Source organism: Zootoca vivipara, chromosome 3 (assembly GCF_963506605.1).
Source record: "Zootoca vivipara chromosome 3, rZooViv1.1, whole genome shotgun sequence".
Taxonomy (NCBI): Eukaryota; Metazoa; Chordata; class Lepidosauria; order Squamata; family Lacertidae; genus Zootoca; species Zootoca vivipara.
Genome location: NC_083278.1, coordinates 72,574,471 through 72,597,000, shown reverse-complemented (window position 1 = coordinate 72,597,000; position 22,530 = coordinate 72,574,471). Strand labels below are relative to the sequence as shown.

At 45.6% G+C, this 22,530-nt stretch overlaps 1 protein-coding gene across 2 annotated transcripts in view; it reads right to left on the bottom strand.

Moving 5' to 3' along the window:
- PGBD5 (piggyBac transposable element derived 5) overlaps window positions 1-22,294 on the bottom strand; it is an 86,011-nt gene extending 63,717 nt beyond the window's left edge. For both annotated transcript variants that reach the window (XR_009557368.1, XM_035108475.2), the window contains exon 1: window positions 21,579-22,294. Coding sequence is in view for 1 of the 2 variants with exons in the window: in XM_035108475.2 (XP_034964366.2) it covers window positions 21,579-22,281 (703 nt within the window). In the remaining variant the exon portion in view is untranslated. The remainder of the gene's footprint in view (window positions 1-21,578) is intronic.
- Window positions 22,295-22,530: the final 236 nt, after the last annotated feature.

Below are 22,530 nucleotides of genomic sequence, written 5' to 3'. Positions count from 1 at the left end.
ATTCTCTGGGACAGCGTGGAAGATGCAAGGGGAAGGGGGAATGGAAATTGTCTTCCTCCGCTTCCACACTTCCTACAACAAGTGCTGGTTCTCAGTCCCTTCTGCCTTTCCATTTGTGGAAGGTGTGCTCTGGATCTAAACCATTGTACATGTGCATTCTGCAGAATTAAATCACACACTTCATGTCAGTGGCTCTAAATGGACTGCTTCCAACACACACACACACACACACACACACACACACACACACACAGCGCAGATTATATAGTATCTTCCTTTCATTTTGTACAATGATTCTGCCTCCCAGCCCCAGCCCCTCAACCACAGGCACTTCTTCCATCATCCACATCTCTATGGTGTATTTGTTCTTTGTTTACTTTCTGTTGTTCCATATCTGAACACACATATTTGGAGCATGGCTCCAAAGAGATGTGTGAGACACAAACAGGTATATGGATTTAAGAGAGAGAGAGAGAGAGAGAGAGAGAGAGAGAGAGAGAGAGAGAGAGAGAGAGAGAGAGAGAGAAGAAATTGGCATAGCTGCCAAGTTATCCCTTTTTTAAGGGATTTTCCCTTATGCTGAATAGGCTTCCTCGCGAGAAAAGGGAAAACTTGGCAGCTATGGAAATTGGACATCATAAAACCTGGGAAAATAAAATAAAAATTCTTGAAAACAGAACGTTTCCTCATTTCTTCTGATACAGAAAACTGACACTTAGAATCTTAAAGAAAATGCTCTTTTTATGGCCTGGTAATTTTTCACTCAGGTTTCTATAAGTATCATAGCTGGGTTCCTTACACCTACAAAATCAAATAAGCTTACATGCAGGTATATATGTTGCCCTAAAATGCATAAATCATAACATTTTGCCTACAATTCTTCTGCCATTTCCTTGTGACTCTTGGTATAAATAGGATCTCTCATGTGCAGTGCAAATTTCTGCACATAAAAACAAGGCCTTCCACCTTCAGTACAAGCAAAATATTAACCTGCTTCATTTTAGGGCACTGGGAGCTGTTAATCTAGTCCTGAAAATATTGATACATACTTCTAACCTTGTCCTAAAACTGTCAGACAGCTTCATTAAGGCTCCTGAGAGGTATATGCCTAGGATTAGATGACCCCAGCCTCCTACATACTGTACATTAGATCCCAGGCTGCTATTTAAAATCTCAGACGTACACATATGAAGATTCCAGGCTTGCATTGCGCAACTGGGCCTTGAAACACACATTCATCTTCAGAGCTGAATTGGAGCCTGTGACGGAAAAATACTGTACAAGTTGCTGTGCAGCTACCAAAGAATACAGCAAAGACTGTTTTGGTTTAGGCTTCACAGCTGATGCTAAGAATGAGGTGGAGTCATCAGCAGTTACTCGTGCCCAAAACAGCACCTGCAGCAATAGGAGAATGTTCTTCCTCAGCGTTCCTCAATTTCTAAAGAGCACAAAGGTGCCGCAAGTGACCTCACATTCCTGGAAGATGGTACACACGACCCAAAGTTCATAGGCAACATGCAGACTTTAAAAGGATAGTAGAATGTCATGGGCTAGATATTCCCGTAGCAAAAAGTAAAGGAATTGGGGCAAGTGGAAACCTCACCTTTCCTAAGAAAATGGTGGTGTCATCCTACAGAAGTATAAGAAGCCAGGAAAGGAGATTTGTGGCATGTGCTGTTGTTTTGCTTTGGATTCTCCACCAGAACCAAGAGACTAAGGACTTTAATTTTGCTGGTGAATGGAGAATTCAACCCTGTTCCCAACCATCTAGGGTGAAAAATGGCACTGTCTCAACCTGATCCAGCCAAAGCCTACCCCCTATTAGTCCAATTTGGTTCAGGATCCAGACTTTGGACAGAGCACAGCCCTCCTCCAAACCCAATAGGAAATGTAGTGGTGCTGCCATCTGTATCAACTGGTCCAAAAGAACCAGTTCTAGAGAGAACTCATTTGCTACCCTGTTCAAAAGGTCAAGAATATATACCCTTAGAGTAAATCCAGGTTACAGTGACGACACAGAGAGCAGCAAAGTACCCTGCTGAAGATCAATAGTTCCAGAACATTAAAGCAAGCAAGGAAGCCACGGTATGCAAGCTGTGTTGGAAAAAACGATTAGGTTGTAAAATAACATTAGCATTTGGATCAAGAGAGCAATTTGGTACTATTAATACCATCCATGTACATATTACATGGCCTTGCTCAGAGAAGCTTCCCTTCTAAATGGGAAGGGGAGCAGAGAGAGAGGAGGAAAGGGTGAAGCAAGGGTTTCCCTCATATAGCCTTAATTCTCATGTGTGGATTTTGTTCTGGACTGGTTTGTTTTGCTGTTGTCAGAATAGCACCCTGTGCAGCAGTTTAGCGGAGGTCCAGCAAACAAGCCTAATGAGCCATGCTGTTTTGCACTGAAATTCGCTTTGCTCTAAGACAACTCTGTTCTCTTTTGGAGAACAGGTGCGTCTAAGTCCTGCTCTCTTTCACAGAAAGCTTGTTTATTTTGGAAGCAGAGTTAATTGGATGGTTGGTTCCCAAGAAGCAGGATTCTGCATCTCTTCCACCACTCGTCCCTTTTATGGTTCTGCTTGGGACAGTGGTGCTTGGGGAGGCAGTTTCTGCAAAATGCTGTAGAGGAAAACGAGGAGCAGATGAGGCTTATCAACCTGGGAAGGTAGCCCCATCTAGGAGAAGGAATACTCTGATCCTAAACCTCTGCTGCCTTGTGGGGTATCTTTGGGAGAATAAACCCTACACAAATCCAGAGTGAAGTTGCTAAGGCGCCATATATGCCTCCTTCTGGCAACTCCCGTAGGCAAGCTTGTGCCAAACATATTGCTCTGCTTTCCTTTGGGAAACATCAGTGAGGCTGGGAGAGAGGTCTTGTCGTTTGGGCAGCCCAGGACCTCTATACACACTGCCCAGACCTGCGCCCCAGAGAAGTCACTTCAGTACTGCTAACACAGTGGTTTGACTTCACCCCTGGAGGCGCACTCCATTGTCTCTCAAGACATATGGATGCCAGCAACAACTTTTGAGTAAACATGGGCTGAGTTGAAGTTGCTCAGTGGAAGGCTGTGGAGCAAAGGAAGAGTAAGGGAACCGGCCACCATCATGGAAAACTGAGAAATCACCTGATGAAGTTAAACAACAGATCAACAGAGCCAGACAGATACCTAGAGAGAACCTGCTGCAAGACAGACCCAAAAAAGAAAATAACAGAACACCACTAGTCATCACATACAGCTCCCAAGCTAAAACAGTACAACGCATCATCAGAGATCTACAGCCTCTCCTGGACAATGACCGCTCCCTTTCTCAAGCTCTGGGAGGAAGACCTTTCATTGCCTACAGACAGCCACCCAATCTTAAACAACTCCTCACCCACAATAATACAACCACCAGACTTAACATGGACACTGGTACCAGAGCCTGCAATAAACCCAGATGCCAACTTTGCTGCCACATACACCCAGACAACACCATTACTGGCCCCAACAACATCCAACATACCATCTCAGGACTATTTAATTGCTCATCCTCTAACATTGTGTATGCCATCAAATGCCAACAGTGCCCTTCAGCTCTCTATATTGGACAAACAGGCCAAACCCTACGCCAAAGGATAAATGGACATAAATCTGACATCAGGAACCAGAAGACAGAAAAACCAGTAGGAGAACACTTCAATCTCCCAGGACATTCTATACAAGATCTCAAAGTAGCTGTCTTACTACAAAAGAATTTCAGAAATAGACTGGAAAGAGAAGTTGCTGAATTGCAACTTATCACCAAGCTCAAAACCATGGAGGGACCTGGTTTGAACAGAGATATCGGGTTCTTATCTCATTATACATGATAAGCGATCTTCAGCCATCTCAACCCTTGCTTTTTCATGCAAAACCATTTGCAGTCGTTTGCGGTCATCAACAGCTATCAGTCAGTCAATCACCCATTTCCACCACCCTTCTGAGTGATCCCCCCTCCCCATCCCCACCCCTCCCCACCCCTTCTCTACATAAGTGCCTGGAAACTTCCATTTCACTGTATCTGAAGAAGTGTGCATGCACACGAAAGCTCATACCAAAATAAAAACTTAGTTGGTCTTTAAGGTGCTACTGAAGGAATTTTTTTATTTTACTTCGATCCAGACCAACACGGCTACCTACCTGTAACTGAGAAATCTTTGACAGGCAGTCATCCCCGTTTCCCTATTGTGGTTGAGCTGCCCCAGCTACACATTTCCTGAAGGGGTAAGAATTTCCTCTCCAAGAGCAGTAAAAGGAAGCAGCCTTGATGAATAAAGTCAGGGTGCTAGCTGCAGTCATTAGCACATTTCAATCTTCCATTCAAATTGTTATCAAAGGCGGGATCACAGGACGAAGACTGTGGCATTCCAATATTTCAGACTGCTGCTGAGTCAGTGCCCAGAGAAAATGAGTGGCAATTCTCCTTTTGAAAACACCATTTTTTATTTATGTAGCACTCAGACAGAACCCCAAGTGGCTGTTGTGACTCACATATCTTCTTTTACCAGAGAGCCAAGAAGAGTGGCAGTTACTACCTAGCACAGTGCTCCTTCTTTTTAAAAAGAACCACAGTGGAAATGTCTGGTCATAGCCCTTAGAACAAAGGCCAGGGGTCTCACAAAAATCAATGAGATTTGCTCTTAAGACCTCAGTGCTGCAAGTCAGTCTTTTTTGTGATTTTTGAGAAGATGAAAGGAACCATCTGACAAAAACAATAGTGGAAGAAGCTGAATCACTACACAGTGGCGGAGGAACCCTTTCCAGGACCCGGGACGGCGCAGCCCGTATGGACTGCGCATGTGTGGCATCCCGCGCATGCGCATTCCGTACGGAATGCCACATGTGCACAGTCCGTACAGGCTGCCGCTCACATGCGCAGCGGCCATACAGTTGCCGTGTGAGAGGAAGCCCATATGGACGGCGGGCGAGAGCGGCAGCCTGTACAGAAGCCGCGCAAGCAGAGCCCATACACACCGCATGTGCCCTCGGCTGCTCTACAGCTGGGGGGAGGCCTGCCCCCACTGCCCCCCTTCCTCCACCCCTGGCTCTACAGACTATATCTGCTGAGAATTGAACTCCACTAACTGGACCTGATGGTCAGGGGCCCTTTTTAACTGGGTAAAAGAGGGGATATCATGTTTGATTATATTCCTTTTTTATTATTAAATTTATTGGACACTTTTTCTTACCACAGGCAACTGAAAGTGACTTTACAGAAAAACAAAAACAAGCAAACAAAACCATAAATTCATTAAAACCGGTGGGGAGGGGCATTAAAAGCAACCACACCCCATTTTAAAAGGCCATAGATGGTTAACATCCTTTTTCTGCTGCAGCCACATCTGCTCTGGGTGGCAGGAGGACATCCTGCACATTAAAGGAGCCCTTTAGTCTATTGTTATCTTAGCTTTTCTAATTTCTTAAATTATTGTTGCTCATTTTTCTGAGTGGTACTTCTATTGTTTTATCTTTCTTTGTAAACAGCTTTGAGAATGGGTTTACGGACTAGTGGTGTCTAAATTTTATGAAATAATAAGGAATAAAACAATGATGGAAGTTGTACTTCAAAACATCTGAAGGACACCAGGTTGCTGAACTGCGCTACATCTTCATAGGTGGTGCACTTATTTTGAGTAAGTCCCGTTGAACTCAGGTAACTTTTGAGTGAAGATACAGAAGATGAGACTGAAAGGAACATGATTTCAGTTAATGGCTCGTGATATTGCTGTCTTTCGTGACAAGGGCCCCTACTACACATCTTTCTTATTTTGCATCTATGCTGATTTGCGCTCATGAGGGTATCAGGGTGGTTATGCGCAACCCCTATTTTCAGTACTCTTCGTGCCTGCAATCATTTTGGGGCACATGTACTGCTTTGTTTGCAATCAGTGCATATCTCATCTCTCCCTGCTGAAATCCTGTAACTCTTAAATGGTCCCGGGCTGAGTTATCTACTTTTGTTGTGCTCTGTTGACAGAGTGCGCCCCTCCAGACAGCGATCATGTCGCAACATTGGGAAAACATTGCGTAGCAACTGATTAGATAGATGGGCCAGTATAAATTCACCACCACCACACTATTATTGAATAAGCAATATGTTGCAAAATACATCCATCAAAGGACACCAGTCTGGACGGGGCCAGGATCCTCCAAAGAGCAGAATGGTAAAGAGAAATGGCCATTTCTTGCAGAAACATGGGCTCTGTGAAATGCGCCTGCCTTACGTTCACATAACTTCTTTTTCCAGATCTACTGACTTCTTTTAAAGGACCCCAGCATTAATTAAGGGATAGTCATCTCGTCAAAATCTATCAACACTCTTTCTATTACAGTGGAAACTCGGTTTACAACTACCTCTGTTTATGAACGCCTTCGTTTACAAACGCCACAGACCCGGAAGTGTTTACATCTGGGTTCTGTAGCTCGCACATGCACAGAAATGATCTGCGCAGGGCGTGCGTGCGTGTGCAGAAGCACTCTATCGGTGCTTCGCGCACGTGCAAAAGCGTGCCTTCGGGGAGCGAACGCCTCCATTTACGAACGCCTCCGTGGAACGGATTGCGTTCGTAAACCAAGGTTCCACTGTACTGTTCTGAATATAGCATGCATGTCGGAGAGATTAAACTGCAGTGTTTGTTGACTTTCCTGTCCAAAGTAACATTGACTCTCGTTCTCAAACCGGAAAATCAGGCTTCCATGTCAGCTTAGTCTCCAGGCCCTGCCTTTTGTCACCGAATTTGTGCTAAGTGAAAAATGCAGAGTTTGCAAAGAGAAGCCAAACTGTTAAATAAACTGCACATTATTATTTGGAAAGCAGCTGGGTAGCATCTCCCTTTAGCATCTCCCTGTGTGCACACCGCACCTTCTTTTGGGGTGTGGGGGTACCACTAGCATCCTCTGTGGACGCCTGGTGTTTTTGCAAGTTTTATGTGTGTGTGATATGGGTTGCTGGGGCACTGCAGCACTCTGAACGCCTTTCACTACCCAGTCTTGCTGTTGTTGCCTGTGGGTGTGCTCTTCGCACGTGCTGTGTGTTCCATCCCCTGGTTGTTTGCGTTCCCATGAGCCATCTCTGTGCAGCCTTGTCATTCCTACACATCTGATCAGGGCACCTGGGAACTCGTCCCCGCATGTCAACAGGTGGGCACAGTTCCCATACTGATACCAGCTGAGCCGGTTCTTTGTGTTTTGCTGGTTTATTTCCACCCCACTGGTCTCAGGATGGTCCAGCCAGCATTTCCGTCCTCCCTGAACCTCCTAAACTAGCTCCGGATCTGGCCTCCTTGATGCTGGTTTAACTTAAGCCTGTGCTTAGAATGGCCTAGTAAATCTATAAAATATTGCAGATGCCTCAACACAATCACCCTAAAGGAAATAGCTGGCTTTTAAAGATGATGGGTGCACATATTAGCAAGCACTACCTTTGAAGAGGCATTCTCTCCTCTGTATGAGAGAATGGGGAATGCCTCTTCTAATCAGCCCCTTCCCATTTTCAGATTTATTTTTTAAAAAACAAAAAAACAAAAAACCAAAACAAACAAACCCTGGTTTCTAAAAAACTGATCTTTTAAAATTGACCCAAGATTTTTAAATCAGTTCATCTAACTGATTAATTATTGCATCCACTTAATTCCAGTGTACTTTTCTGTGATGTATGTAGCTGTCTCAACTGCTCAGATTGCAGCCGCCATGTCTCTTTAGGATATATAGCATATGAGTGGAAAGTAGGATTGTCACCTTTGTTCTGGCAAAGTATGGGACAGGGTGGGTCAGGGGTTGGTGGGCAATTTTTCTCCCATCTGGTGCTGAAATGAATTCAAAGCATCCATTATAATCTCTGCCAGCCTAAATGGCCCCTCTGGAATTTCACACACACACACACACACACACAATCTTTGTAAATCTGACTGTGCTTTACCACCTGGAGCTTAAATACCTGACCTTTTGCACACCCTTTCTCACAAATGCATCTGGAGAGGATTCCTAACTTGGCAGAGTGGGAGGGAGGAGTGGAAATACAGGACAAACTGTATCCTGTATTGAATCAATACAGGACATAGCATTTTACATTGAACTACAGGCCAATCCTATATTATTCAGGATGGGAAGGCAGGTCAAGGGTCAACTGGCTCACCCCATATAAGGTGGTGGTACAACAGCATTGCGCTAAAGTTCTGATCCAGCTCTTCTTTGCAAGCCATCCATTCTAAACTTCTTAACATTTCCCCAGGGAAACATTTGATGAATAAAAGCCAAAAGTTCCCTGCATAATCAAGGACACTAGGCGCACGTCCTCTGTGCTTGCTCAGTGCATTTCTACTGCCACTCAGAATATTTTAACTGCAAAGAAAACATGGCCCAAATGAGCGCTGAAGTTAAAATAAAAAAAAGTGGTTCTATGGCATGAGGGGGAAATAACCTGTCCTTATGTTTGCTATGTTTTTCTTCTCTTTGGCCATCGTTTAGGAAAATAACAGCATTTTTAAAGCTAAAACTGTCAACATTCCACACTATTCAGCAGAGCACTGCAGATCTTGCAAACATGGCCAGCTCCCAAAAGGCAGGTCCAGCTCTCTGCATTAATCAAGTTATCTCCTTGGTTTCCTGGCATAAATGTCTAGATTTTGCTATAGCAGGGCATGTGGGCCTGATTAAAATCTCTCCAGCTGAGAGGGGGGTTTTGGCAGATGGGGGCACAGTGACATTCTCTTAGTAAAGGGGGGTTGTATTGTTCTCTGGGACGGTTCCCATCCTTTTCAAAGGAGGCTTTGCACCTAGGATTTCCTAGTGGATTGTACGCAAAAGGTTTCCAGTAATCTAGCAGTTTGCAGGTGAAGTTTCCTAGAAAGGTAGGTCGAAAACACCTTCCAGTGAAGGCACATGTGCTCTGGGGTCTTCAGAGGTCTTTAAGAAATCTGGGCTGTCATTTCAGACCAGTGCTAGAAGTGGACACAGAGGTCACCTATGATTCAACGGTGGTTTTGACAGTGGCACGGCACTGGTTATAAATGGTGATTTTTATTTCATTTTTAGCAAGGATGCATGAGATAAACTTACAGTTACCTTAACAAAGGCTACCGCGGAAATGCTATTTTATTTTTCATTCCCTATTACAAGTAACACACTATTACCAAAATAGCCTCAAAAGGAAACAAGCATACTCTTAAACTTGCATGCTTAATTTAATTATTAATCAACCAATGGTTTGCAGTGCAATCACATATGTGTCTACTTAGAAGTAAGGCCCATTGGATTCAATAGGGATAACTCCTAGGTAAGTAGGAAGAGGAATGCAGCCATAGTGGGTTAATCAACTAAGATTGGAATCCTATACCCACATACCTGGGAGTAAGCCCCACTGAACTCAATGGGACTTCTGCACAGACATACCTAGGATACACTTTGTTCCCTGTAAGCTAACAAATGCTTGCAGCCCTAATTAAAAGCACAGGGAAGTGGTCATGTAACCTCAGCCTTTGTTAGAACTCCTGATCAATTGGTCACAACCAAGGATGGGCTAATCTGCCAACTTTGGTTTCTCTTGAGGGCCATCTTAAGCAGGTTGGACGCCCTGGCGCCGTGGTGCGCAGATTGCTCCGACGCCCCCGCCCCGTTTCTTCCCGCGGCTGGTGGGCGGGCGGGCAAGCACAGCAGGGTTTCCATGCGGCTTCACCGCACAGCGCCCCCCTCCCTGCCGACCCGGCGCCCTGCGCCACCCAGCCTACCCCTAGAGCCAGCCCTGTTTCTCTTAGTTTCTCATTGTTCCCGTTTTAAGTTTGGTTCTTCAGATTTCCACATCGGTTTGTAAAAAGAAAAGAAAAGTGCTCATGAAAATTCAGCACGCTAGTGCAAATTTCTCCTAAAACACCCTTTTTTGAATGCAATTTCTCCAAATATACGCATTTTTGCAAATCAATTTCCTCTAATATAACACATTCTTGTATCCTCTTTTCAATAACGTATGCATTTATATACACACTAGTATGTGCATTTTCAGACATTAATTGAATAAAGAACTGCACTGCAAAATTCTGAAAAGTGCAAATTCTGAAGGATGGCTGTTTCAATGCATTATTATTATTATTATTATTTGCAAATCATGTAGATTCACCTTGAACTGCATCAACCTTTTCTCCTATTCTTAATTACAAGTCCATTAATTCCTCCCATACCCAGAATTCCCAGGTTTACATCAGCAGCAACCCCTTGCAAAGGTTTTAAAGACTGGATCTCTCCATTGTTCTGCATTTAGTCCCACAGAGCCATTCTAGATGCTGAAATGATTGAATGGATTATCCGCAAGGGAGAAGCAGACTGTGCTCATTCAGACTCATCCTGGATTAAACTTGGGAAGTACCTATAAGAGCATCACTCAAATGATTCATGCCTGTGTAAGTGCATATACAAATAATGAAGGGAGAATAAGGCCATGATCCTCTCCAGCATTAATAGGGTTGCAGCCCTTTCCTTCCTCCTACTGTATTATCTTTATATCCACTTATACAGCAATGGGTCCCAGTTTAATCCTGGATAAATCAGAATGCACACTGTCTTTCTCTCCCAACTACACACACTTACCTGGGAGTAAGTCCAACTCCCAGGGGCTTCAAATGAGGCTAACTTTAGGATTGGTACTGTCAGTGCTGCATGTGGCTTTTGCTATGTTGAATGGAAGTTGGGCTTTATTGCAAAGCCCAGTTTGGTTCAGAGTGCTTCAGTGACTGAGTTGAGGGCATGGGGGCAGGAAGCACAGAAATATGAAGGGAGAGAGCATCACTTTGCAGTCATCAGCAAGAGCCTGGGTGACAGGCACATAGCTCATTCCTCTGTGTCGAGCAGATCTGTGCTGGTGCTTCTCCAAAGCTATTCCAGAAAAAAGTACCATAGTACTGATCATTCTACTCGTTACAAACCTATGTAGAACCCTCACTGCATGGATATCATGCACACCTGTGAGGCAGCTAACCGAGGAGCAGAGGGCTTGCCAGGCAGGGGAAACCTGATTGGTGGCATCAAAGAAAAAGAGATGTTTGAACTTGTAAAGAGCAAACTTGCAAGTGGGGCTGTGTACTAAGAAGAAAGAGCAGACAGCCCACCTAAAGCGTGGAGGGAGATGCAAGACAGATGACTCCACCAGCATTCAATTAATGATAATTGTATCTTTTAGAACCATTACAAAGGCAGGGGAAAACAAGCTTGCTCTGTGGGAGGAAAGACAACATGCTCTTGCAAACAGCCAAACTTTGTGGGCATATTATTTAGCCACAACCTTCTGAATTCAGTACCACCACCATCATCATCAGGTGTTAACATTATTAAATGTTTATGAACATTATTAAATGTTATAAACATGATTAAAACTAGATCTTTTTATTCTCCCCTCACTTCCTCCTGCTGCTGCAAATCTACCCCGATATGATAGGTTCTGTTCTGTGACTCCAATGTACATACTACTTTTTCTCACTGAAAAAGACAACCCTGAAAAGACTCCCATATCTATATTATATCCCCTGGCACTGCTCAGATATCCTCATGCTGCTTCCCACGCTATAAGGAACAGGGCAAATACAGCAGCATGAGAACCGAGCACTCACAGCCTGTTTTTGTTTTTTGTTTTAAAAAAGCAAACTTTCAAGGTAGCTAACATATAAAGCGCCGGAACAACACACCTGGAATGTTGGCAGGGCTAACCCCTTCTATAAAAGGTAAAGGGACCCCTGACCATTAGGTCCAGTCGTGACCGACTCTGGGGTTGCGCGCTCATCTATAGTGGCTACCATATCCACAAAGTTCATGCCGCTATGTCAGAAACCAAGAATGTTATAGCCATTTGCATGTTGCAATGCAAGCCGATGGGATTTTTAGAGTTGTTTAAAACTCAGGTGCAGATTAGGTCAAACTAGGTCCAGATCACTACATCACTAGTAGTGATCTGGACCTAGTTTGACCTAATCTGCACCTGAGTTTTACACAACTCTAAAAATCCCATCGGCTTGCATTGCAACATTCCCAGTAGTGATGTATGGAAGTGAGAGCTGGACCATAAAGAAGGCTGATCGCCGAATAATTGATGCTTTTGAATTATGGTGCTGGATGAGACTCTTGAGAGTCCCATGGACTGCAAAAAGATCAAACCTATCCATTCTGAAGGAAATCAGCCCTGAGCGCTCACTGGAAGGACAGATCGTGAAGCTGAGGCTCCAATACTTTGGCCACCTCATGAGAAGAGAAGACTCCCTGGAAAAGACCCTGATGTTGGGAAAGATTGAGGGCACTAGGAGAAGGGAACGACAGAGGACGAGATGGTTGGACAGTGTTCTCAAAGCTACGAACATGAGTTTGACCAAACTGCAGGAGGCAGTGGAAGACAGGAGTGCCTGGCATGCTCTGGTCCATGGGGTCACGAAGAGTCGGACACGACTAAACAACTAAACAACAACAGGTCCAAATCAGTCTGAAACAGACAGGGCCTCAGCAGCACTTACAAATCAGATTGGGTTGGAGGTCCATGCAGAGACTTATTGCTTACCTGTAATGCCAAAGCATTTCTGAGTAAGTTAAACAGAACAGATTCTGATACTTGAGGATCCCCACTGCTTACTTCCTTTCAGTGTGAAAGCTGTCATTTATTCTTAGCATCTGCTTTCTGTTCTTTAACCAATTACAGATCCCCAAGAGAGCATGTCCTCTTATCCAATGACTGCCAATTTCACCCAAGAGCCTTTGGTGAGAGACTAAGCTTTTCGAAAGCCCAGTGTGAAATATCTACTAGTTATTCCTCTCTGCAGGTTTGTTGATACTCAAAGATACTAATTCCCTTTTAGAAAAATCATAATATTCTTGACAAATATTTCTTAACTGTAACTGCCTCTTGAAGAATTTTATAGATGCAAAGGAAATAACTGCCTGACCAAAAAATAAACCTGGGGAGGGGGGTCTGTGTACTGATTTTATGCTAAAATTCCTTCATATCTCAATTGCAATAATAAATGCCATCCCTTAAGAAAAACTGGTGGTACTTAAAATTTTGCAATCTCTATTCTGCAAGACAGATATCATGCATAACTAGAACATTTTTTTAAAGGAAAAAGCTAAGAAGATTTATAATGTTGAAAAATCACAAGCTTTAAATAAGCAGAAAAGGGGGGGAGACATGTTCTGTCACACTTTTGAAAAGCTTTATATAATAGAGATAGTCTAGAATTTATATTATTTATATTATCTCTCTGCTTCATTGCAATGCCTCCAACACTGCAAAAAGATTGACAGATTCAATGAGCCCAGCTGTAAGATCCACGAGATTTTCTCCTCTAAAAGAAAAATTACCCTTTTTAAAAAGCACTTCTCTAGAAAAGGAATGACTAATGCCATTTGCATGAAGAGACTGGCTCTCCTAAGGAAAATTTTTCTTTTTGCTGAGATCTCAATGTACATATCCTGGTCCTATGAAAAAAATAGACAACTTCGCCTGCTGTTAGCATTGCAACATTTGGCTCTCATTCCACCTTTATTGTCCTTCTTGAGATAACCCACAGAGGTCTGGTCAGGGAGGTAACATGGCCCCTAGCACTGTGCTTCTTCCAAGTCCCATTGCCTTTGGAGGTCATGAAGAGGGGCCGTAGCTCAGTAGTAGAGGAGGTGCTTTGCAGACAGAGGGTACCAGCTTCAATCCCTGGCACTGGGGAAGTACACTGAAATCCTAGAGAGTCAACAGTATTGAACTACCGTGTTTCTCCGAAAATAAGACACCGTCTTATATTTATTTTTCCTCAAAAAAACGCACTATGGCTTATTTTCAGGGGATGTCTTATTTTTTTCCCTCCTCCTCCTGCCATGGCCGGCATTGCTGCTGCGCCTATCACTATGTCTTATTTTCAGGGTATGGCTTATATTCATTGAATACTTAAAAATCCTGCTATGGCTTATTTTTGGAGAAACAGGGTAGCTGAACCAGTGGTCCGGCGTGTTTGAGATCAGGCAGCTTCCTAAATGTTGTGACTGACACACAACATAGACTGGCTCTAGACCAGGCATGTCAAACCTGCGGCCCTCCAGATGTTTTGGCCTACAACTCCCATGGTCCCTAGCTAGCAGGACCAGTGGTTGGGGAAGATGGGAATTGTAGTCCAAAACATCTGGAGGGCCGCAGGTTTGACATGCCTGCTCTAGACTGTAGAGCTCACTTCCTCCAGAATCCTGTTTGACCCACCCCCACCCCTTTTCTGCAATTTCAGCAAACCGAAAAGATTTTTTTTTTCTTTTGCCAAGCTATTGCTTTGCTTGGAGTTTTTGCTCCCCTGCTGCTGTACTTTCAGGCTTCTTATTATTTTTAGCTCTGCTTGTTTTTATTATTGCTTTATTATCATGATATGCTCTTCCCCACCCCACCCGACTTTTCTAACATTAGCAGCCGCTTTAGGGACTGAGCAGGGCTGACAAGTGAGGAAACAATGTATTAGTAAATATTATTTGCAGCGGGGTGGGGGTGGGGCAGATATTTGTATTCACGGCGATTCTGCAAGAATGCTCTTTCATACAACCATAGAGTTGGAAGGGACCCCAATCTAGTCCAACTCCCTGCAATGGAGGAAACTCAACAAAAGCATCCATTTTACCTTTCCTCTTACATTTTCTGGTGCGGGGAATACAGGATGCCTTATACCATGTCAAGAGGGACAGGTGACACTGTGGGTTAAACCACAGAGCCTAGGGCTTGCTGGTCGGAAGGTCAGCAGTTCGAATCCCTGCAACGGGGTGAACTCCCGTCGCTCGGTCCCTGCTCTCTGCCAATCTAGCAGTTCGAAAGCACGCAGTGCAAGCAGATAAATAGGTACCGCTCCGGTGGGAAGGTAAACGGCGTTTCCGTGTGCTGCTCTGATTCACCAGAAGCGGCTTAGTCATGCTGGCAGTGGCCACATGACCTGGAAGCTGTACGCCAGCTCCCTCGGCCAGTAAAGTGAGATGAGCGCCGCAACCCCAGAGTCATCCGCGACTGGACCTAACAGTCAGGGGTCCCTTTACCTTTATACCATGTCAAACCATCTACCTCAGAATTATTTGCTACGTTGAATAGCTGTGGCTCTCCAGTGTTTCAAATACAAGTCCTTTTCACTGACCTATCTGTAGGAAGTAGGGGATTGAAGCTGAGGCTTTTTACACACAAAGCATTTGCTCTCCAACTCAGCTAGAGCTCCTCCCCATATTTATTGCACTCCCTGCCCTCCGTCTAATGGGTGATGGGGAAGTGTCCCCACATCCAAAAAGCCCTTTTTCTTTTCACACACCTTGTCCCCCATTTGCTTTTGAACCTTCTAGTTTTAGAATATAATCAGCAATGCATAGGGTTTGATCTAACTAAGACTCACAGTCAATGGACCCAAGTTAGTTACATTCAAACTGAGTTTGATGACCGCTGGATGCAGTCCCCGCTGTTCCTCTCAAATGCCCTTTTCACGTGCAATTTTTCCCCCGTGACAAAATTGGTTCTCTGTACGTGTTGCCAACAGCTTCCCTCTCTCTTACTTTTAAGTTTCTGAAACATTTGCATCATACCCCATAATAGATAAATTGTCACGAACAGGATGCTTCCCAGCTCCTGTTGGCTTTTCCTTAGGAATCTTCATCCTTAGCTTGCATTTCCCATCCAAAAGTAAGATTTCAAACCTACAACTGCTTAAAGGCAGAAGAAGTAGCAAGAATGTGTTTTATTATATTGATTCCAGCTTCCATGCCGTTTTTAACAAGAAATCTTCATCGTTTGCAGAATAGAGGACTACATTTTGTTTAGGTTCTAGGTTCAAACCGGCAGTTTGCTGCCACTAGCACATGGCAGCCAAGAAGGCTCCCCATGAAGGAAGGCAGCCCTCAGGCTGAAAATGGTCTTTCGCTCCTAATATAGCCCAGCATCCCTCTTCCCACAGGGGCCAGTCACACACCTCCAGAAAGCCCACAAGCCTGGTAGGAACCAACAGCCCCTCTCCCGCTGATATTCAGCTGAAAACTGTCTCCAGACCTAGAGGTTCCTGTTAGATGTCAGGACTAGAAGCCACTGATAGCCTTGTCCTCCATGAAATTTGCCTAATCCCATCTTAATAGCTGGCTATAGGTCCATCACCACATCAAATGGTAGGGATTTCCATCAATTAAAACTCACAGGTGGTACAAAGTAGCACTTTGTCTTGTCTGCCCTAGAGTCGCCTGCCAAGCATTTTCAATTCGTAGCAAGCAGGCCAGCCTATTTCTCCATCCATCTGGCCCAGGGCTGTCTATTCTGATCAGAGGCTCTCCAGGGTCTCCAGCATTGGAGAGTAGTGACTAGTGGGGTGCCACAGGGTTCTGTCTTGGGCCCAGTCTTGTTCAACATCTTTATCAATGACTTGGATGATGGGCTTGAGGGCATCCTGAGCAAGTTTGCAGATGACACCAAATTGGGAGGGGTGGCTAACACCCCAGAGGACAGGATCACACTTCAGAATGACCTTAACAGATTAGACAACTGGGCCAAAGCAAACAAGATGAATTTTAACAAGGAGAAATGTAAAGTACTACACTTGGGCAAAAAAAATGAAAGGCACAAATACAGGATGGGAGACACCTGGCTTGAGAGCAGTACATGTGAAAAGGATCTAGGAGTCTTGGTAGACCACAAACTTGACATGAGTCAGCAGTGTGATGCAGCAGCTAAAAAAGCCAATGCAATTCTGGGCTGCATCAATAGGAGTATAGCATCTAGATCAAGGGAAGTAATAGTACCACTGTATTCTGCTCTGGTCAGACCTCACCTGGAGTACTGTGTCCAGTTCTGGGCACCACAGTTCAAGAAGGATACTGATAAGCTGGAACGTGTCCAGAAGAGGGCAACCAAAATGGTCAAAGGCCTGGAAACGATGCCTTATGAGGAACGGCTTAGGGAGCTGGGTATGTTTAGCCTGGAGAAGAGAAGGTTAAGGGGTGATATGATAACCATGTTCAAATATATAAAAGGATGTCATATAGAGGAGGGAGAAAGGTTGTTTTCTGCTGCTCCAGAGAAGCGGACACAGAGCAACGGATTCAAACTACAAGAAAGAAAATTCCACCTAAACATTAGGAAGAACTTCCTGACAGTAAGAGCTGTTCGGCAGTGGAATTTGCTGCCAAGGAGTGTGGTGGAGTCTCCTTCTTTGGAGGTCTTTAAGCAGAGGCTTGACAGCCATCTGTCAGGAATGCTTTGATGGTGTTTCCTGCTTGGCAGGGGGTTGGACTGGATGGCCCTTGTGGTCTCTTCCAACTCTATGATTCTATGATTCTATGGTCTTTCCTGTCACTTGCTACTTGGCCCTGTTAACTAGAGATGCTAGGGATTAAATCTGGGACCTTCTGCATGGAAAGGATAAGCTCAAACCCATTTGTTGCTCTCCCTTGTCAGTCCCCCTGCAATGGAGTGGTAGGGCAAGGGCCTTAATCCAAAAGTCAAGCTTTACTGCATATTTGGAAATTTCCCTCCCATCAGCATCATCAGGGACCTTCTGGCTCCAGCCGTTTTGGTGCCCAGCAGCTCCATATGCAAGCTACCAACTTTTATTAACAGGAATAATAACATTCACTCCAACAGAAAAAGTGATCTTGCAGAGGCAACACGTGCCTTAGCAGGAGTCTCTCATCTTACTCTGCCTCCCTCCACCTCCTCCAAATCTGCTCTAGGATTGCAACAAGTAGTTTGGGGGGGGGGGAGAGATGATATCTGATGGAACAATCTCCTTGGTGCTACACTGAAGTCCACTCTTTATTTTTAACTCACAAGCTAATGGATTATAGAACAAAAGTATCATCACACAAGGTACACTATGGTTTCCTCAGCCCTACTCTATGAAGCAGTCTCATGTTCTTAAATGGATTCTTAAGTGAGTGTTTTGAGATCAGCAACCTAAGATGGCTATACAAAATATTCAGACAAAATAGACCTTGGCAACTAGTTAGATTGCTGAAGTTTGCAGTCACATGGTCCGGAGTATATATTTGTCTGACTTCTAGAGCTCAGATGTATTGCAAAGTCAGTGTCTCTTCCCTGCAAAATTCTTCTCCAGCTCAGGATGTGAAAAGAGTTAAATGTAAGACTAGGGGCCAGACTGTCTTACAGCTAAATGTACAAAAATTGAAAACATTTTTGTTTTTTAATTCAAGACTAGGACACTATGGATGCGGGTGGCGCTGTGGTCTAAACCACAGAGCCTAGGGCTTGCCAATCAGAAGGTTGGTGGTTCGAATCCCTGCGACGGGGTGAGTGTTTCTGTGCGCTGCTCTGGTTCACTAGAAGCAGCTTAATCATGCTGTCCACATGACCCGGAAGCTATCTGCAAACAAACATCGGCTCCCTCGGCCTGTAGAGTGAGATGAGCATGCAACCCCAGAGCCGTCTGTGACTGGACCTAATGGTCAGGAGTCCCTTTACCTTTAGGACACTAAATCACAGCATCAATGGAGCAGCTAAAGGGTGGATTTTAGAGCTTTGGGATCCCCGAGTTATTGGCCCATTGTCTTGGGAGAAAATGAGCTGTGCAATCTCTGAACCTGCCTGATGTAACACAGGGAAGCTCCCCAACCAGAGTGAGTTAAAGCCTGGGACTTCAGGTTCCATTTATACTGGCTTTGTAAATTTATACTGGCTTTGTAAATCTCCCCTCTCCCCTGCAACAGCTCAAGTCACTGTAGACCTGGGAGCACAACTAGGGCATAGGTCTTACCAAGCACATGGGCTAAATACAAGAAGTGTACAAAGTATATCAAAATAAAAAAATTCCTTCAGTAGCACCTTAAAGACCAACTAAGTTTTTATTTTGGTATGAGCTTTTTGTCTATAAGAATAAAAGAAAATGATTATAAATTAGTTTGGAGATGGTATTTAACACCAGTCAAATTAAATCAAATAAACAAGGCATATTTGGTGTTACGTTGGAGGGGATGTTCACATGTGATGGGGGTGTAAATATAGTATCCAGGGCTTAAACAAAATGAGAAACCAACATACAATTTTGAGAACCAATTGAATAAATTATGAGCTAGACAAGAAGTCTCCGAAAACAGACGAACTCCCCCACCACACATACACAGTTGGATAATTCCAAAGCAATTCCAACTGGAGCAACACCCACTCCTACTTGCTACACAGCTGTTGCCAAATTCTGCTCACATTGTCCAGTTCTTGCAATTCAGTGCGGTGAATGCATCCAGTATAGTGGTGGGGTTCTTCATTAAGAAAATGGAAAAATGCTACAATATAATTTTAACCAGGCTACATCCAACATTTTTCACCACCACATACTATAAAACCTGGTATTTCACATTGTTAAGAGCCACACATTTGTTAACACACTTTGTTGTTTGGAGGTATCCTTAGGGCCGATTCACACTTGCACCATTGTCACTTAGAACTCATCACCCACTGGCTCTTGGTAGAACTGTCTCTATGGGCAAAAATTACTGTATTTGAGCAACATAAAAGCAGATTCTGACATGCACAATTACCATTTTGTACAGGCAAGTCATCACTAGCTGTTGCAGTCACCGAGTGGTGAACATTTCATTTGTGAACTCTCCTGGAATCATCCACGTAGAAGGGCTTATGATCCTGCTAATCCCTGCCCCTCCTGGGATCCCGGGAGAGATAGGGACAAGGCAAAGACCACCTCAGAAGACCACCTCCAACCAGAACATCTCAAAAGACCTCCTCCAGGTAGACTTACCTCTACCTGCCACCAACTGCCCCAGAGGAAGAATCCCCAAAACTTCTTAATATGTTTTATATGTTGATATTGATTGTTTTTAAAAATGTAATTTAAATGCTAATTGTAAGCAAACTTGAAAGGATTTGTATCCTAAAAGGTGGGATATAAACCATTCTCATAAATAATCAATCATAAACAAGAAGCAGATGTCATTTTCTAAAAGTAGCCAAGCCCTGCCTGCCAATGACTAAGCTTTCAAAGTTTCTGACTTGCATGTAGATCTACACTTAGTTAAAGTGATATCCAAAGAAAACTTAGGAACCTCTGTGCATCCATTCCTGAAAGCCACCATTCTCCTCCTGCACAGCTGATTTCCCAGGCCCCAGCCTAAGAAAAGCTTGTTCCCCTAATGACTAACAGGCATGATGAAGACGAGTCTGCCCTACAAGCTAGTCTTTTAATGAGGCCAGGATGCAGCCAGACATTCAGGGCTGGGCTGTCGCACTAGCTCTGGGGATCTTGCAGCTCATTTATGTCTGCTGCCCCACTCTTTACAAGATGCAGTGAGACGGCTTGTCTCAGCAGTTGAACACCCAAGGCTTCCTTATTACCAGTCAGGTTAGAGAGGGATTCTCTTGAGCATAAATTTCCAAAATGCTCTGTTATTTGAAAGGATGACCATTTTACTGCACAGGGTGGTCCCCTTTTCAGGAACACACTTCCAAGGTGCTTTGTTTTTAAATGCTCCGCAGCTCCCTCAAACTCTACAGATCACACCACACAGCCAGTTCTGAAACTGGAAAATATAATTGATCTGAGACTTTTTTGTGGCTTTGCCTTCTAAACAGATAGAGTGGCACTGGGATGGAGCCTGGCTTAGTTCCCTTATTTTTATTAGTGGTCATTATTATTCAGTAGATTTCCTCTCCACACAAGGTCCCAGGGCAGGTTACAACAATGTCAAAATACAACATCATAAATACCAGTTTCCCACTCCCCTTCTACATTTTATGAAAGAGAACAATAAGGGGGAAGGACCTTGCATACAGAAGACACCAGGTAGAGCTGAGAAAGCTACTGTTTGAAAACCCCAGCAGCCGCTGCCAGTCTGTGTAGACAACACTGAACTAGCTGGGATCAACTAGCTTTGACCTGCTCTAAAGCAGCTTCCTCTGCTTCCAGGAGATGCTCCTTTTCCGCATCTCCTCTCCTCTGGGCAGATCTAGGCAGCAGCGGTGACTGCAGTCTGGCACTGGCAGATCAGCATCCTCCTCTCGTTCGAGCTCACACAGAAGATGGCTCTGCTCAGGCAGGGTCACCCCCTTCAAAAGGGGGTTCTTTCCTCGCCACCCCACAATGTGGAAGGGTCACTCGATAGAAGAGCATCGCCGTTATCCATTTATAAAACGCACACATCTCTTGACACTTTCCTGGCCAGGCACAGCAGCAGCAGCACTGATGCAACAGGGGACCATCCCATTACAGATCGAGCCACACTTTCGATTGTGCCACCGTCTTTGGGAATTAAGCGGGGCGCTCCTTGCAAGAAGAACCGTCCAACAGGGGGAGGAGGAAGCCATGCACCTACCCGGGAGCCCGTCCAGCTGTGCTCTTCCCTAAGTTCGCGGGTTTTTCCCTAACCAGGAAGTGTTAGGCACCACCCAGTAGCTCCCCACTTCTCCCCAACGCACTTTACAGAATCCTCGGAACGACGGGCGAAGGGTTGCTACTCCCCCACGCGCACACTTAAGAGACCCACGCATTCGAGTCACCCCACCGTCACACACACACACACACACACACACACACACACACACACACACACACACACACACACACGAACAAGCCGATTTACCGCTGCTATCCTTGAAGGAAGGGGTCGCGGTGTTTCTCAGGCTCTGGCTCCATCCCCTCTTCTCGTCCTCCACCTCCTCCTCTTCCACCTTCTCTTTCTCCTGCTGTTGCTCCTGGGAAGCCGCCGGGCAAGCCGCCTCCGAGCCGCCGGGCACTTGCTGCTGCTGCTGCTCGGCCGCTGGCTTGGCTCCGCGTCTCCCCGCCGTCCTTCCCCGCTGGCTGCGTCCTCCGTCCGGGGCTTCGCGCTCCTCGTCGGCGTCCTCGTCGGAGGCGGAGCGCGACTCGGCCGTGGTGCTGTAGAAAGGGTTGCCGCCGCTGCTGTCCTGGCCCGACTCGCCGAAGACGTCGTCGGAGATCTGCAGGCTCTCGTAGCGGCAGCGGGCCGCCTCCAGCAGCGAGAGCGCCTTGAACCTCTGGCCGCCGCCGCCGCCGCCCTCCGCCATCATCTCGCCCGCCGGCGCCAGCAGCAGCCCCCGCTCGGCCGGGTCGTCCGGCCGCAGGCAGCAGCCCAGCAGCAGCAGCGGCTCGGTCACCGAAGGAGGCAGGCAGGCTGCGGGAGCAGCAGCGCCGCCGCCACCGCCGCCACCACCGCTTTCTCCTCCTCCACCGCCTCCGCCGCCTCGGAGCCCAGCCTCCCGTTCTCCCCGGCACAACCCGCCCCTGTGTGTGTGCAGAGCCATGGGTGGAAGCAGCCAGCTCAACATCTCTCCCTGTGCCTCATCGAGCCAATTGTAGCTGCAGTCCTGAAGCGGGAGGTGGGGTTTTATGCGTGCTCCGGACGCCCAGAGTCCGCCCCGTCTCCGCCCCGAAAGGGGAGGGTCTCCGCCGCTTAAAACCACAGGCTTGCCTGGGAGGAAGGCGAAAGAGAGGCTGCGGCGCACAGAGCAACCTCACAGCCGGACGAGACGCCAAGCGCCTCACTCCGTGCGCCGCCGACGCCAACGAGCCCCTCT